Below are 15,897 nucleotides of genomic sequence, written 5' to 3'. Positions count from 1 at the left end.
ACCGGCTTTCCTTCAAAGGAGGAAGTTTACAGGGAATATCAAATTCAGAAATGGTTCTCACATGTCTGTTACTGGCCAAGCTTCACATTGCTTAATTTCAGTGATCTAATGGGAACCGGTGTTTCAACATGATTGTGCCGTACAAAAAGGCAAACTATTAGACTGTCCAGTTCGGCAAAACACACCTGACGAAGGTCAGAAGTAAATTGTGTATCGGATAATAATATTCCGAATAATTCATATAATCCAGATTAACTTCATTGCAAAAATTCATAATATTTTCAGATGCAGTAAGTCGTAAATATTATTTGATTAGTTTCTTTAAGATATGATTTACAATAACCTATGACAATATGATTTACAATGACCTATGGCAATATGATTTACAATGACCTATGGCAATATGATTTACAATGACCTATGACAATATGATTTACAATGACCTATGACAATATGATTTACAATGACCTATGACAATATGATTTACAATGACCTATGACTTTATGTTTGGTTTACCATTCTAAACTTGAAAGAATTATATCGTCATCATCATATTCAGTTCAATATTTGTTTTACAACTTTAAGAAATTGACTTCCAAACTTGATAAACTTTATACTTTAAATTATCTTACCTCTTATGAAATCATTAACATTAACATAAAAATATATTTATTTTAAATGATTAAAAAAAAAAATATGCTAAGAATTTTTTTAAAAAGGTATATAATTATTTCTTAATTTAATGGGTGTTAAAACAATAACATGGTTTGAGAGTATTTCGAGACTATTTACAGTTTTTGATTATTGAATAAAATTAAACTTTTATGTTGTCGACCTGAAATGAGTTTCGAAAGCACTCAACTGCACGCAGCAATTATAGGGACAAAGAAAAAAGATTTTTTTTTTTTTTAATTAGAATTTCTTTTCTCTTTGGAATCGGTAAACAGAACAAAAGCTTTGTAAACAAGATGAGATGATAAAAAGCGGCACGTGATTCCCCTTTCCGTTCGCACACGAAACATGAATAGGCATGATGAAAACAAAAACAAAAAAAAAAAAAAAAAGAGAGAGAGAAAGAAGAACTCTGCGGCTGTCAGCTCCTGTTTTAATTTTCACATTTTCGGGAAAGGAGAGAGAGTTTATATTCTTTGAAGTTTTCATTAATTATCATTATATATATATATATATATATATATATATATATATATATATATATATATGAGCGCAAAAAAAGTTTGGTCAGGTGTGCGCGCAATGGAAGAGGATGGATGAATGGATGGATGGGAGCGGATCTTTGTCAATTCTGAAAAAAAGTGTGCATAGTTCCATCAGAAGTGGAGGGAGGAAGACAGTAGGAGGGTCACTTTGGATAACACGGCAATTAACAAAGACTGGACTGGTCAACCCATGATGAATCACGTGCAATATCAGGATGTATGGCCGTCAGTCCATCCATCGCTGCAGAAAGAAACGGATTTGTAACGATCGCGCAATGCAAAAAACGCGTCGGCAGCAGCAGCAGCAGGCAGCAAATCAAAGCATAGGGCAAACATGCTGGTATCTTCGCAGTAGCGGCGGCGCAAAATAGTACATATACGTACGCTAGACAATTGATACGATTAAAAAACTGATGCAAAAAAACAAAGGCCAGTTCAAGACTTTGTCAGGAGATATTTGAAAGTCACAATCTACAGAACTTCAGGCTACTAAAAATAGTCGGAAAATAGCAACATGCACCATGAAGGAGCACTGTATGAAGACATGGAGGTTATATGATGATAATGTTTATTAGTAATAATAATAATGATAATAATAATAATAATAATAATGATAATAATAATAATAATGATAATAATAATAATAATAAATATTATAAATGCCATACTTTTAAGAACTACTTACGACCAAATACAACGGGTTTATTGACTGGAACTGAAACACACAAGAGATTTCAGCAATACGAAATGATGCAAGTGTTTTTACATCCCGCACATCAACAAACAAATCCATACGCAGAAATCAATAAGTTCAAAAAAAATAAATACAGCAGGCAAAAAAATAATAATAAAAATAAAAAAAAATAAATCCAATGCATCGTTATTGGGTGCATCGAGCCAAGTCAGTGTACAACAGGTCCAATTAGTGCCCAAAATAGACCGTGATGTAATTATAGACATGCATGCTAATAATAATTGGCCTGTTTTTTTTTTGTTTTGTTTATATATATATATATATATATATATATATATGGCTTCTAATTCACAACTAGGTTAGTGATTGATTCCTACCTGTTTTATTATGTAGTATGTAAAATATATAATTATGTAGTAATATATATATACAAAATTATATAGTTATATGAAAATATACTTATAAGTGAATTTTACTGAAACGTTTGTTTCATTTTTGGCGTCCAATTCACAACTGGGTTAGTGATTGATTACTACCTGTTTTATTATTGGAAATAACAGACTACACATCAATCAATTAATTTTATTTGCAAAAAAAAAAAAAAAAATAGCACGCTTCCTAAAAATACAAAAGATATTGCATCTGAGTGCATCTCTATACGTCGGAATACTTGTCAAAGGTGACATTAAATCTGGTATTCTTTCTCTGACAGGCTGTTTCAGTGAGAAGTTTCAGAGTGAGAATTCTTTCGTCAGTTGAGGAGAAAGTGATGATGGAGCATTCTCATATATATATATATATATATATATATATATATATATATATATATATATATAAAATTGGTTGAGAGATTCCAACGAGAGAAAAATGTATATTTAAATAAGAAAGGTCACCAACAATTGCTATGTATTTTTAACATTATTTTATTATTCCGCGTTTTGACTTTTCATTTAAAAAGATATCATATTTAGATCATTGTAATAATGTTTTGAAATGATTGAAATAGTTTTTTACGCGTTTCAGACATTCTGTGTAGCGTCCTCTTCAGAAATTATTCAAATTGTAAAATAATTAAAATATATTTAAAATGTGTTCAGAATGTATAAAGCGTTTTCGCAGTCCATTATGAGCGTATGAAAATGGACTGCGAAAACGCTTTATACATTCTGAACACATTTTAAATATATTTTAATTATTTTACACTTTGAATAATTTCTGAAGAGGACGCTACACAGAACGTCTGAAACGCATAAAAAACTATTTCAATGATTTCAAAACATTATTACAATGATCTAAATATGATACCTTTTTTATATGAAAAATCAAAACACGGAATAATAAAATAATGTTAAAAAATACGTAGCAATTGTTGGTGACCTTTCTTATATATATATATATATATATATATATATATATATATATATATACATGGAGGGGTCACCACTTATCAAGGCCTGGAAGCCACTCGGGGATAAGGGTTATTGCATGTACACTAATCAATGGGATAGTATCGTAGTAATCGTTAGTATTGGAGATTATATAAAGTTTCTTACTTAAGGGGGCGATTCATCAGGAATTTGTTTATGTTGAACTTGAAGACATCCAAGTTGTAGTCAGGTGGGAAACAGGCAAACGGATATATATATATATATATATATATATATATGTATACACACACACACACACACACACACACACTCCTATAAATGTTTTTTTTTAATTCTTATTTTGAAGTGACTCTCTTTAAATGAAATTTGAACAATTAAACTCTAAAATTTTATATATATATATATATATATATATATATATATATATATATACACACACATACACACAATCATACATATACACACATATGGAGAAATTGAATGCCTAGTAGACACTATCGTTGAGTGTCTTAGATCTTTCTGCACAGGGGTTTTGTCAGAGCAACCAGACATAAGGATACTTTTCCGTAGAAGTAAACCCTGACCAAATATTCAAATTAAGATAGTATTCGAAGCCCAAATAAAATCTTTCGGTATCGCTATAAACTGGTTCGTACAAATAATAGTGCACCTTTTCCAAATGATATTGCCTCTAGTAACAGCACTAAGCTGGATACTCCACCAGACTAGAAGAATCCTTGTCCTGCAATCAGGTAAAACCAAGACACTACAAGAAATATGACATAACATGGCTACCTGAGGAAAAATTAATGTCCCTAATTTCTTTATTAACTCAACATTTGAGAGGTAAAGGAGATTTCTACTGAAACACGCGGATATCTATGTATCACATATGAAGATCAAATGTCCCTATTTACTATGCCTCCCCACGGGACAGAGTTAGACACCAGGGTCGTTTTTTAACGTGGAGAAAAGGAACAAAAATTAAAATTGTCTAAGTCGTGAAAGATTTCTCCTCCACTGACAGAACAAGCAATTGAAGTGCAGCATCTGAAGAACAGATACTACACTTTGATCTTGCCCCGAAGGCCAAGTTGTATCAGTTAAAGATCAAATGTTAGCCAAATGAGGAAGCCCCCTTGATTTTTGAGACCTTACACTTAAGTCAAATGAAAACAAAACATATAATTAGAAGTGAGATCTCTTTGTTTGAAATGAGTTAAAAAAAGAATGGAAACATTATAATTTCTCTTACTTTCTTGGTGTGAGAGATGACGGAATGGATAATAGATTGCCAACGAGTTTACTAGTAGTAAGATACCTGAATATCAGCTTGAAATATTCACCGCTTTGGTTAGGTATAATAGGGAGTTGTACTATGGTGTAAAAATGGATGGCAGAACGACATTTAATTCACGTGCTGAAGAAGTTTAATTTGTGGTATGACGACTCTCTCTCTCTCTCTCTATATATATATATATATATATAATTTTTCATAGATTTTTGAAAGCTCTTCGTGTTATTCAGATATATATATATACACATACTCATACATTCATATATATATATATATATATATATATATATATATATATATGATTGTTGAGCTGGATTATATATATATATATATATATATATATATATATATGATTGTTGAGCTGGATTATATATATATATATATATATATATATGAATGAATGAATCGCCTTTATTTTTTACAGGACGTATTTATTTATTTTTAAATATTATTTTACATGCATAAAAGTATACCTATGGAAATACATGTTTCTAGCTTTTAGCCGTCATCAACATAGGTTAGGATTGAACTCACCTATGCTGACGACAGCCAAAAGCTAGAAACATGTATTTCCATAGGTATACTTTTATGCATGTAAAATAATATTTAAAAATAAATAAATAAATATATATATATATATATATATATATATATATATATATATATATATATATATATATATATATATATACACACATACACACAGCAGGCTCCTTCAGTCTTGGACAGACTATGGATACCCAGGAAGGGTTGCTTGCACATGAAATTTTTTGTGGAAGGAGGTGCGCAATCTCCAACCACACCTCTCCCGAGATGACATTGTTAAATACCAGTGGCAAGTGAAGTACAGGTCGACTGGAAACAAATGCCGAGATAAGCGGAGAGGACATACGGTGCCTAGAATTCTCCAAATGGTCACCTATCTGGTACTAACCAGGCTCAATGTTGCTTAACTTCGGTGATCTGATGAGAACCGGTGTGTCAACGCAATTATGCCGTATATATACATATATATATATATATATATACATACACACACACACAACTATAGGAGAGAACCTCAGCAAAGTACTCAATTATTAAGAAAATCTCAAAATAAATTATTTATATGTTTATAAGATCAGAAAAAACATTGGTACCATCAGTTTCAAACCCAAAGCAAATGGGACCAATATCTGGTCGCCTATGTCGTGTAAGCTGGGTGGACAAATGTGCGAACGAATGGAGAATATTGGACCATGCCAAAGACTGCTGGACAATATCAATGTCAAGATATTGTGATTTTTGGAATATGTGGCCAGAACAGACGGTCTAACAAAAGATCTGCTCTTTGATGCAACCCCTGGCAAAAGAGGATGTGGAGGATCATAAACCAGAATGTGAGACAACATGAAGGAGATTAGCATGGCCGAGTTGCTCAGAATAGTGCAGAACCGGGGTCAATGGCAACGATTCGTAAAGAGTGCCATGGCTGGTCAGTAATGACCATTCCGTCAAAGAGAGAGAGATGTCGGACTCTCTTCAACCTCTGTTTATATCTGTGCCCTCGGAAATGGCATCTCCACACACACACACACACACACACACACACACACGTTTCAAAGCTAATTTAAGGTGTCATAAGAATACAAAGAATATTAAAATAGACATTTACAAAAGATGTTTTTTTTTTCAGGGATATGTTTTCTTTTCTATACTTGTATTTCCTTGCTAGGTGTAAGGATGTAAGGAGCTTTCAAAACGTGTTAAATAAACAGGTGGGTGGGGTTAGGGTTAGAGTAAGGGTTACGGTCGTATATAAACTATTTTCAAAGAAATTTTATTTCAAACTAAACAGAATTTGTGACACCTAATTATATTTAAACATTTGACTAAATTCATTATTTCAGCAACAATTGAATAATGAAAAAGGAAATGGACATTCGATTTTAATAACAGTGAGAGTCAAAGGTTATGGTTAAAGGCTCTGCAGGAAATTATTGTGGTAGGAGGTGTGCAATCTCCAACCACACCTCCCCTGAGTCGACATTGTTGAATACCAGTGGCAAGTGGAACATATATATATATATATATATATATATATATATATATATATATATATATATATATATATATATGTTCAAGATGGCTGGAAACAATGCCGAGATAAGCAGAAAGCACATATACCGTATAGAAATCCCAAATGGTCACTTATAACCAGGTTCAATGTTCTTAACTTCGGTGATCGGACGAGAACCGGGGTGTCAATGTGATTATGCCGTATAGTGAAAGTAGATATAAGCTATTTTAATCTCATTTTGGAAAAGTAAAAAAAAAAAATAATTATGTTTAAAATAAATGAGAAAAAAAAAATTAGATAATGTACAAAGAGGAAAACAAAAGTGTATTTATTTACAAGAAAAATATTTTTTTAAATCCATCTAAAAAAGATTTTTTTTTTAATTTTTGATTTACATTTTCTGTATTCTAAGAATCAGCTCTTTAAATGCAAAAAAAAAAAAAAAAACTAAATTGAAAATAGATCAATATTTTCCAAGATTTGCGTTGCATATTCTGTTTGTAGCATTTTGTATTACCTAACTAATCCAAGTATGAATGCATAAAAATTAATTCTCTATCTAAAAAACTGTTTAACACTAAGCAAATAAAAGCAATATCAAGAGTTATCTCATGTGAACAGTTTTTTCAGAGAAGTAGGGAGAGGAAACAATACACTTTCATAGTGGAAAACAATGGCAAATTTCTTTTTATTAAATGTCATTTGTATGTTATTAAATTTGTTCCCAATGTTAGGGTGACAAAAAATAAATGATCAATTAGGATTAAAATATTAAAATCTTTTGAATGACAGTGAGAGGACTTTGGAGTGTGAGGATGAAAGTGCCTTCGCTTTACGTTATTTATTCATTATATCTTTAGACTAAACAGAGGCCATGATGCAATAACAAACCTTTATTTTGCATTAGACGTTCATACACTGTTAAAGTTTGACTAATGTATAATATAAATCTCACCTGTCTGTTTAAACGCATGTATGTATGTATATATTTATGTCAGACTAAAACTTTCGACAGAGTCAACGGATTTTCACGAGATCGGTATCGTTTTGAAGCTCGTCCCTTCGGACAAATATTGAAAAATTGGCTAAAATCATTAATTCCTTCACCCTCAACTGAGCATTTTTCTACAGGGAGGGGTCGCTTTTTTCGCCAATATTTTCGAATGTCATCCCCTCTTTTCGATTGACTAGCTTTAATTAAAAAAAAACACTCAACTAGTTACAACCACTATCAACAATTTCCTCACCTATGTCAGTTTCGGTTTGGTGATGGACGCAACAGCAAAGACGTCACGTTTTTTTTTCCCCCATTTTTTTCCTCCTTCACGGCACGGGTTCGAGCCTGCCTGCCTACAAACACTTCTTTTTTTTTTTTTGCTCAACACACACCTCCAAACACCCAAACAATGCTGGGCACCTAGGCTAGTCAAAAACAAAATATCATTTAGGATTAAATATTACAGTCGTCCTAAATTTTTCCTTGTCATTGAAATGAAGCTGTGCCAATTCAGAAGAGGTATGGTTGAGATTACACAACCCTTGCTTCACAATTACACATGGTTCCATATCCATTATATCTCTAGACTAAACAGAGGCCATAGTGCAATAATAAACCTTTATTCTGAATTAAATAATTGAACTGACAAGGCAAGGAAAGTATTAGACGTTCATACATTGCTAAAGTTCTTAAAACCATTTTCTTGATAGTTTTTTGGTTTACAAGAGAGTCACCACTTATTCAGGCCCAAAGGATACTCGAGGATAAGGTTTAATAAATGTAAGGTGCAACTGTAGTAATAGTTAATGGTGTAGATTAGGTAAAATTTGGATTATTTAAGAGGACGGCTCAACAAGAACTTGTTTACATTGGACTTGAAAGCTACCATATTGTAATCAGCCAGGAAGCAAGCCAATGGAACAGTTTCCCACAGGCAGGCAGTTCTAGGAAAGAAGCTTTGTTCATGGGAGCTTTATTTAGATTTAGGCACAGATAAAGAGTGAGGAAATTGTTGATAGTGGTTGTAACTAGTTGAGTGTTTTTTTGTGAAAGCCTGGCAAGGGAGGGGACCATAGATTGGTGCTCAGATGAGCATTTGCCATGAAAATAATGATAGAGCAGAGACAGATTCCCAACGTCTATTCTGTGGGAAAGAGATTGCAGAGAAGAGAAAAGAGGATCACCTACTAAGTTACAAGGCTGATTTTGAACTCTGTGAAGGCAAGACAGGGCGTGCTGAGCAACTCCTGCCCAGATGTAGCAACAGTACTCCATCCTAAGATGTACTTGGCTCTTATATTTCAAAGTAAAATCCAAAATAGTAAGCTGACCTATTTCTCAAAGTCTATCATTATAAATGTAGTAAATCGATATTTGACTTTAACTATCTATTTTTTTTTTAATTCATCCAGCATGTTCTTTAATATAAAAATATGTATATTTTGATTCAATGTTTTTGAAAAAATACTTATTCTGGCTAGAAAGGTTGTTAAAATGGTGACTTTTTCAATAATGATCTAAACAGCTTTTAAAGATTTAAAAGAAAAAAAAAATATTATTAATCCACCTTCATGCATTACAATGATACAGACAAGTGTTTATTTATTGATTGATGTCACTATTCATCCAAAGGATTTGATAAATTTGTTTTTTTTTTATATACATAATAGATTTATTTTTAAAAGAATACTTAAAAAAAAAAAACAGGCTTTTATTTGATATTGGAAGGAGCAAGACCGAGATATATAGAGAGAAAGGTTTAAAATATATATTTTATCAGCATGAGATAGCTTTGGCTTGACTTTTATTCCCCAGTGAAAATGGATAATAGCACTAATTGGACCTGTGCATCATAAGTAACCCAATCTTGACTGGTGGAAAATTGCACACACTTAATTGTAGCCGGGCTGAAACAATTTCAAAGACAGGCAAGCATACTCTACAGAAGTTACTATTCAGTACAATATTAGATCAGGACATGGGCATGGTATCATGGAACACACACACACGCCCATAATATATATATATATATATATATATATATATATATATATATTATGTGCTTATGTGTTGTATCAATTGGTTTCCTAGAGGTAAATCCAATGAAACCCGTGTGATTATTAAAGTGCTCAATGAAGGACAGAGCTGGTATATAGTCTGTTTATTATACAAACATTATTGGTTACATATGTGCACCCATGTTTCAGTGGAATCCTTATTCAAGGAGACCACCGCATCAGACCAAAAAAAAAAAAAAAAAAAAAAAAGGAGCGATATTGAAGAGTGTCAAGATTACATCCACACCTGAATATCTTCTAAAAAAACGAATGTAATCTTGATTCTTTTTTTCAATATCACTCCTTTTTTTTTTTTTGGTCTGATGAGAGGGTCACGTTGAATTAGAATTCCACTGAAGCATGTATGCACATATGTAACCAATAATGTTTGTATAATAAACAGACTATATATATATATATATTATGTGCTTATGGGTTGGGATGAACATTGACTCAATATTAAATTTTTATCTACCTAATAAAATCCTGTGTTTATTATATATCAATTCGTTTTTTTTTTTTTTTTAAATAAATAAGCTAATTCTAGAACAAATATTAGGTACAGGGGGTTTAAAGAGAAGGGGGAAATAAAAACAGATAAAAATATAATATTGAGTTATGTAGGACAATGGTATGTTTTTTTTTTCGTCATTTTGTAAAAAGCAGTTTAATATGGATAATAAATAATATTTGTATCAGACGAGATAATTTTTTTTTATTATATTTTTTTATTCTGTTTTTTACTGTTTTTAAAAATCTTTTGATTCTAATATTGCATGAAAAAAAATGAAAAGAAGAAAAATGAAAGGAAAAAATATATATTTTTTTTTTTTTTTAGTATTTTGAAACCGGGTAGTGTTATTAAAAAAAATAAAAAGAAGAATTTTTTTTTTAATTAAAAAAAGAATTTTTTTAATAAAAATATTTTTTATTTAAAAATTTTTTTATTTGAATTAAAAAGAAAATATCCAAAAAAAAAAAAAAAAAAAAAAAAAAGGTTTTCTTTTTCTTTTAAGAACCGATTTCAATATCATACTTTTACCACATTTTTTTTTTTTTTTAAATTAAATTTTTAACATTTTGATTAGGGTGTTCAAATTTTCTCCTATAATTTTTTTCCAGTCATTTTAATTCTTTCCGTTAAAAAAAAAAAAAAAATTTGGAAAAAAAAAAGAAAGAAAGAGAAATTGTCTCAGCAAATGCAAAAAAGTTCCTGCTTTCCTTTACGTCAAAAAGTATATAATAAAACATTAAAAAAAGAGAAAAAAAAGAGATACATATGCAACAAATGCAACACTTTCATTTTCTTGGTATTAAACGAGCAAATGCATCTAAGTGTCCGCATATAACGACCCGGACGATCAGACTTTTTAGTCCGCACGATATCCATATGACATTCACATCCCAAGAACCATTAATTAGACGGTAGACATATACATGTATAGAAGATCGGTGCAAGCAGGCACAAGACAACACACTCATCAGGCTCAACTACTAGAGATTACCAAACGTGATCGGGGAGATTGGTTTCTCCTGCTCAAACTTCCAAGAAGAACATTTAGCCCAAATTACATGCAGATGCTACAATATGTAAGGAACATTTCAGATGAGTCATGCTAGTCAAGACAAGCTATGATGGTGATGATTATGATGATGATGATGACGAGGAAGAGGAGAAAGAAGAAGAGCAGAGGGACCACGATGATCATGATGATTATGACGATGATGAAGAAGAGGATAAAGTTTTCTGAGGTTATGATGCAAGGAGAGTAAAAAGTGAACAGTGGGTTTACGCTTTGGCAGCCTTCCCTGATTTTATCCTTAGGTTCATGAGTGACATTTCTGACAAAGGGGGGAGAATATATCTATCTAACACTTGTCGTTGCCTAGTTTTTAACCTTGAAGTAGTATTTTATAGCTCCATACATCAGGTGGCTTTGTGCCTTGTCTGGAGCAATTTCCATACAAAAGAAAATTGTTTCTTGGAAATACTGCAAGGCCAACACTTCCTTTACACTCCGTTGGTGCGAGTCTAACAAAATGAAATGCGGCTGCATAAAAAGTAATATTAAAAACGGGATTTTCTATGCAAGGCTAGAATAAGGAGTAATCGGGAAATTTCAATGGAAGTCAAAGAGTAAAATTAGAGCCATGACTACAAGAAGCCATGTGGCAGAAAAGCGTGACTGATTTTCACTCTTGGATATTTGAAGTCAACAGACATCTTTCTGTTAGGGGCACTTTCACCACCCCTACAGAGAATGACAATCATTTAGATGATCTTGTAAAGAAAACAAAATAAATCAATAAGATAATTATAATCTTCCCAGAGCAAATAATGGAGTTATCATGTTTCGTTGCTGTTTCATACAAGTTTCATAGCTACAGAGAAAAGAACTGAGGATGTGACATGATCGTGGCCTTGGGTTGAACCCCAAGTTGTAAGTCACTAATTGTGATAATTTTTTTGTCATGGCTTATAATCATAAGTGTAATGGTATTATCCCAGTCTCAGTGCTATTTAGTCATCGAACAATATTTGGCAATATTTCATGCAATGATTTAAAAAGGTTGTCTCTTTAAATTAATCACTCTATGATTTATTTAACGTAATTAATCACTCTGTCACAATGATGATCGTTAACAACAGAGAGTATTTTCACTGGGACTTTATATATGGTGTAACAATGAAAAAGAAGAAAGACGTTACTACTTTTTGAGCCAACTACATGTTAATGAGAAACTCTTCACTGGGACTTTATTCATGGTGTAACAATGAAAAAGAAGAAAGACGTTACTACTTTTTGAGCCAACTACATGTTAATGAGAAACTCTTCTGTTTTCTGTCAAAGAAAAGACGATTATAGTCAATCAATTGGGGAAAGGCCGAAAGGATTCCCCATCAGACATTAACAGCAATTCATTAGTGTTCACTAATGTAGGTATTTATCAACCAAATAAAAAGATGTATTATTTGATTATTCAGACTACTGTTCTCATCTTGAGTGTTATTTGAACAACGTTTTGGGCGATGTAACCTCCGACCTTCTTCAGTTGTATCTTGTCAAACTCAGGAATCTACACAGTATTTCAAAGGGAACCCTTTATTTATTCTGTGGGGATAATGTTTCGTTTTCATCAGCCATGACTGGATAGAAACCATACATGATTCATAACTGTATTTTTAGCATTACCTGCATTAAGGATCGAATCTTCAACCTCTCGATGTGTGTAACTTACAACTGAATTTTGCCAAGTACTTTATCCACTATGCCACAGGTCCTTGCAGACAAATGAAATGGACAAACTATAATACAGGGTTGGAATTCAGAGTTGAATCTTGCACCAATAGGTAAGTGAAAAAAACAAAAAATAGGATTCACTATAAGGAGTGCTTCAGGCACTAGTGCTAACACCCGGATACTTTTTTAGAAGCTAACAGTATTTTATCCAATAAAATGACAAAGCCATCCAAACTAAAATATAATAAATTCTACTGAAATTGGATTTGAAATGCAACCCCAAAATAAACAGTTCCGTGTTAAATTACCTCCTGTTTGAGGTTAATGGAAAATGTTAGGAGGAAGAACGACTCACTTCAATCAGACAAGCAATGATCATGAGTCAGCAAATGTGTTACTGAAGGCAGGGTGCAAAGCAACAGAAGACAGTGGTTTCCAGCTTTGCCTAATGCCAAAGTAAAGAAGAGATAGTTAAGAGGCTACTCCTTAGTTCGACGGGTTAGGACGTCTTTGCTTAAATAACTTTGCTGTCTGGTGTAAATAGTCTAGCAAAACGTAATACTGGATTTTGATTGGTCAACCACAAAATCACATGACAATATCCATTGCTGAAGTAAAATAGTTTTTTGTTTCTTTCATAGTGTGATGGGAGAGTTGCTACTTAGAATATGACACACGGATAGAGTACGTTATAAAATCCATTTGAACTCTCATCACAGTTTGTTGTATATTGCTGCTGTGCTTAAAGCAATGACGAAAGACATTTATATATAAAAAAAATCTGATGGTACATTCTTACTGATCTGTTCTGTTGAACGAATAAGAACTGTGGAAGTTTTGAGGAGGGAGGCCAAATTTTTTCAAATTAATACTAATCAACAATTAGCAAATCATCGTTCTTTTTCCTTCCAAGAATGAGAAGGGTTTGGCTAGTAACTTTTCTATTTGGTCGATAAACGAAAATATTTAGTTGTCAAACGTAAACTAAAGATAAGTTTGCCCATAGAACCCTGATGGACGAATGAGGAGTTCTGCATCCTGCTTCACTTTCTGAGTTACGTTTTGAGCTGACCTAACGTCAAAGTGAAAAGTTGAAATAAAACATTAAAGTGAACTGATGATTTCTTGTATGACTTGTTGATTTGTTGATACCGAAAAGCATGAAGAAACCAGTGAAGGTGCCCCCCCCCCCCGCAAGAAAACCTAGAGGTTATTTGGCATCATTTGAGACGTACTATAACCAACAAACTCGGATTACTCCAAATAAACAATTATCAAATAAAATTGATTGCATCATAGAGGAAATTCTGTATCTTTCTCTCTCTCTTTTTTTTTCCTTTTAATATTTGGAATTAAAGGAATCAAGATGATTTGAGATTCAATAAAAATGTTCAAAATCATTTGAAAGGGTTCAAACATTAGAGAAAATAATAAAATAAGAAATCAGAGTCTGACTCCTGATGTGTCAAATATTGTTTGGCCTATTTCCAGACGATTTCTCTTCCAAAACAAATTTTCCCTAACAAATATCATCAAGGAGATAAACAGGTGTTTTTATTATTCACAGAGGTTATACAATTGTAGAGGTTGTCTGCCTATATTTCTCTTATCTAAATGAAGTAGCATTACAGTTTAAATATTCACCCGATACTCCATGGAGGAGGGAGATCTCCGAAAACATGTCTGTCCTGTTTTACAGAAAAAAGACCTACAATGTAGACAAGACTATTTTTTGTCAGGTCCGACTTAGACCTAAACTTCCATCACTGACTCTGCAACCTTGATACTAATGTGGCTTACACCTACACTATTTTAATCTATTTTCGCAAAGGATGAACTATATGATGAAGAAATTGTAAAAACTTACAGTAAATCTAAAAAGAAAGGAAAAAAAATTAACTTTTTAAAATTGTTTGATCCGAGATCAGGGTGACCAATTTCTTTTTCAACTTTCCCCACACAACTTAATCATCCATCATATGATTAAAATATACTTATAAAAATGAAGTGTCGTCAGTTTAAAACACTGATCAGAATGTTAAATTAACGAAATCTCTACTGGCTTAAATGATATAATTCATATCCACTATAAATGGACAGAATTCATGATATATGTATATATGCACAGATGTTTCTGTTCAAGACATATAACAAATGAAGCTGATGATAAAAAAAAAAGAAAAGCTTCTTACAGCAAAAGCTGAAGGATGAATAGAAGAAAGAGTGTCTATTAAAAAGACTGAATATGATTTGCATGAATGACATGAAAGAAAAAAAAAAAACCCAGACGTTTAATTGTTTTTTTTTTATATATATACTACAAATGCTGTAGAATGATGTAAAAAAAAAAAAAAAAAAAAAAAAAAGAAAACATTAATGGATTGCGATGATGATGATAATAATGATAATGATAAATATAAACCCTAGCAGATGATGATGATGATGATTAATGATAATGATGATGATAACACTGTATGAAGAGGAAGAGGAGGACAAGAAAAAGAAGAAGAAGAAAGAGGAGGAGGTGGAGTGGAAAATAAGTAATGATTGTATTGCCGGTGTTTTGTATGTGTGCTGTATCTGTATGTATATGATGCGCACATGTATGTGTAAAAGAAAGGTTAATTAATTAATTAGTTAATTTAGCAACGGGTGGGTTGGACTGGGTTACAAAGGCAGCATTACCTCCAGGGTTCGTCATCACTTGGATCTCATCTGAGAGCGGACCTTGCCCAGCACTAGAGAAGGCTAAAATGTTTATAGTGTAAGTGCTGTTAGTTTTCAGGTTCGTCAGAGTAGCGACCAGTTTTTGACTATCAGAGTGGGTCTTATGATCCCAAAGGATAATAGGTAAGTCTGGATTCATGGTGTAGTAGATTTTGTATCCCTGCAGAAAAGAAAGGAAAAAGAAAAAAAAAAAGATTAGAAACACAGCAGACGTAGTAC

The 15,897-nt window shown here is 32.2% G+C and overlaps 1 protein-coding gene across 50 annotated transcripts in view; it reads right to left on the bottom strand.

The window, feature by feature from the left end:
- LOC145296067 (tyrosine-protein phosphatase Lar-like) overlaps positions 1-15,897 on the bottom strand; it is a 1,305,806-nt gene that overhangs the window by 142,606 nt on the left and 1,147,303 nt on the right. For 37 of the 50 annotated variants that reach the window (XM_080142158.1, XM_080142164.1, XM_080142184.1 and 34 more), the window contains one exon: positions 15,637-15,838. In XM_080142158.1, coding sequence (XP_079998284.1) covers positions 15,637-15,838 — 202 coding nt within the window. Of the gene's footprint in view, positions 1-1,902; positions 1,933-15,636; positions 15,839-15,897 lie in introns of all 50 variants that reach the window. The other 13 variants (XM_080142138.1, XM_080142152.1, XM_080142139.1 and 10 more) reach the window with 1 other exon arrangement.

The sequence above is a fragment of the Euprymna scolopes genome, chromosome 16 (assembly GCF_053919585.1).
Source record: "Euprymna scolopes isolate OS-2025 chromosome 16, ASM5391958v1, whole genome shotgun sequence".
Classification (NCBI taxonomy): Eukaryota; Metazoa; Mollusca; class Cephalopoda; order Sepiida; family Sepiolidae; genus Euprymna; species Euprymna scolopes.
This window is presented reverse-complemented; position numbering and strand designations above follow the sequence as displayed.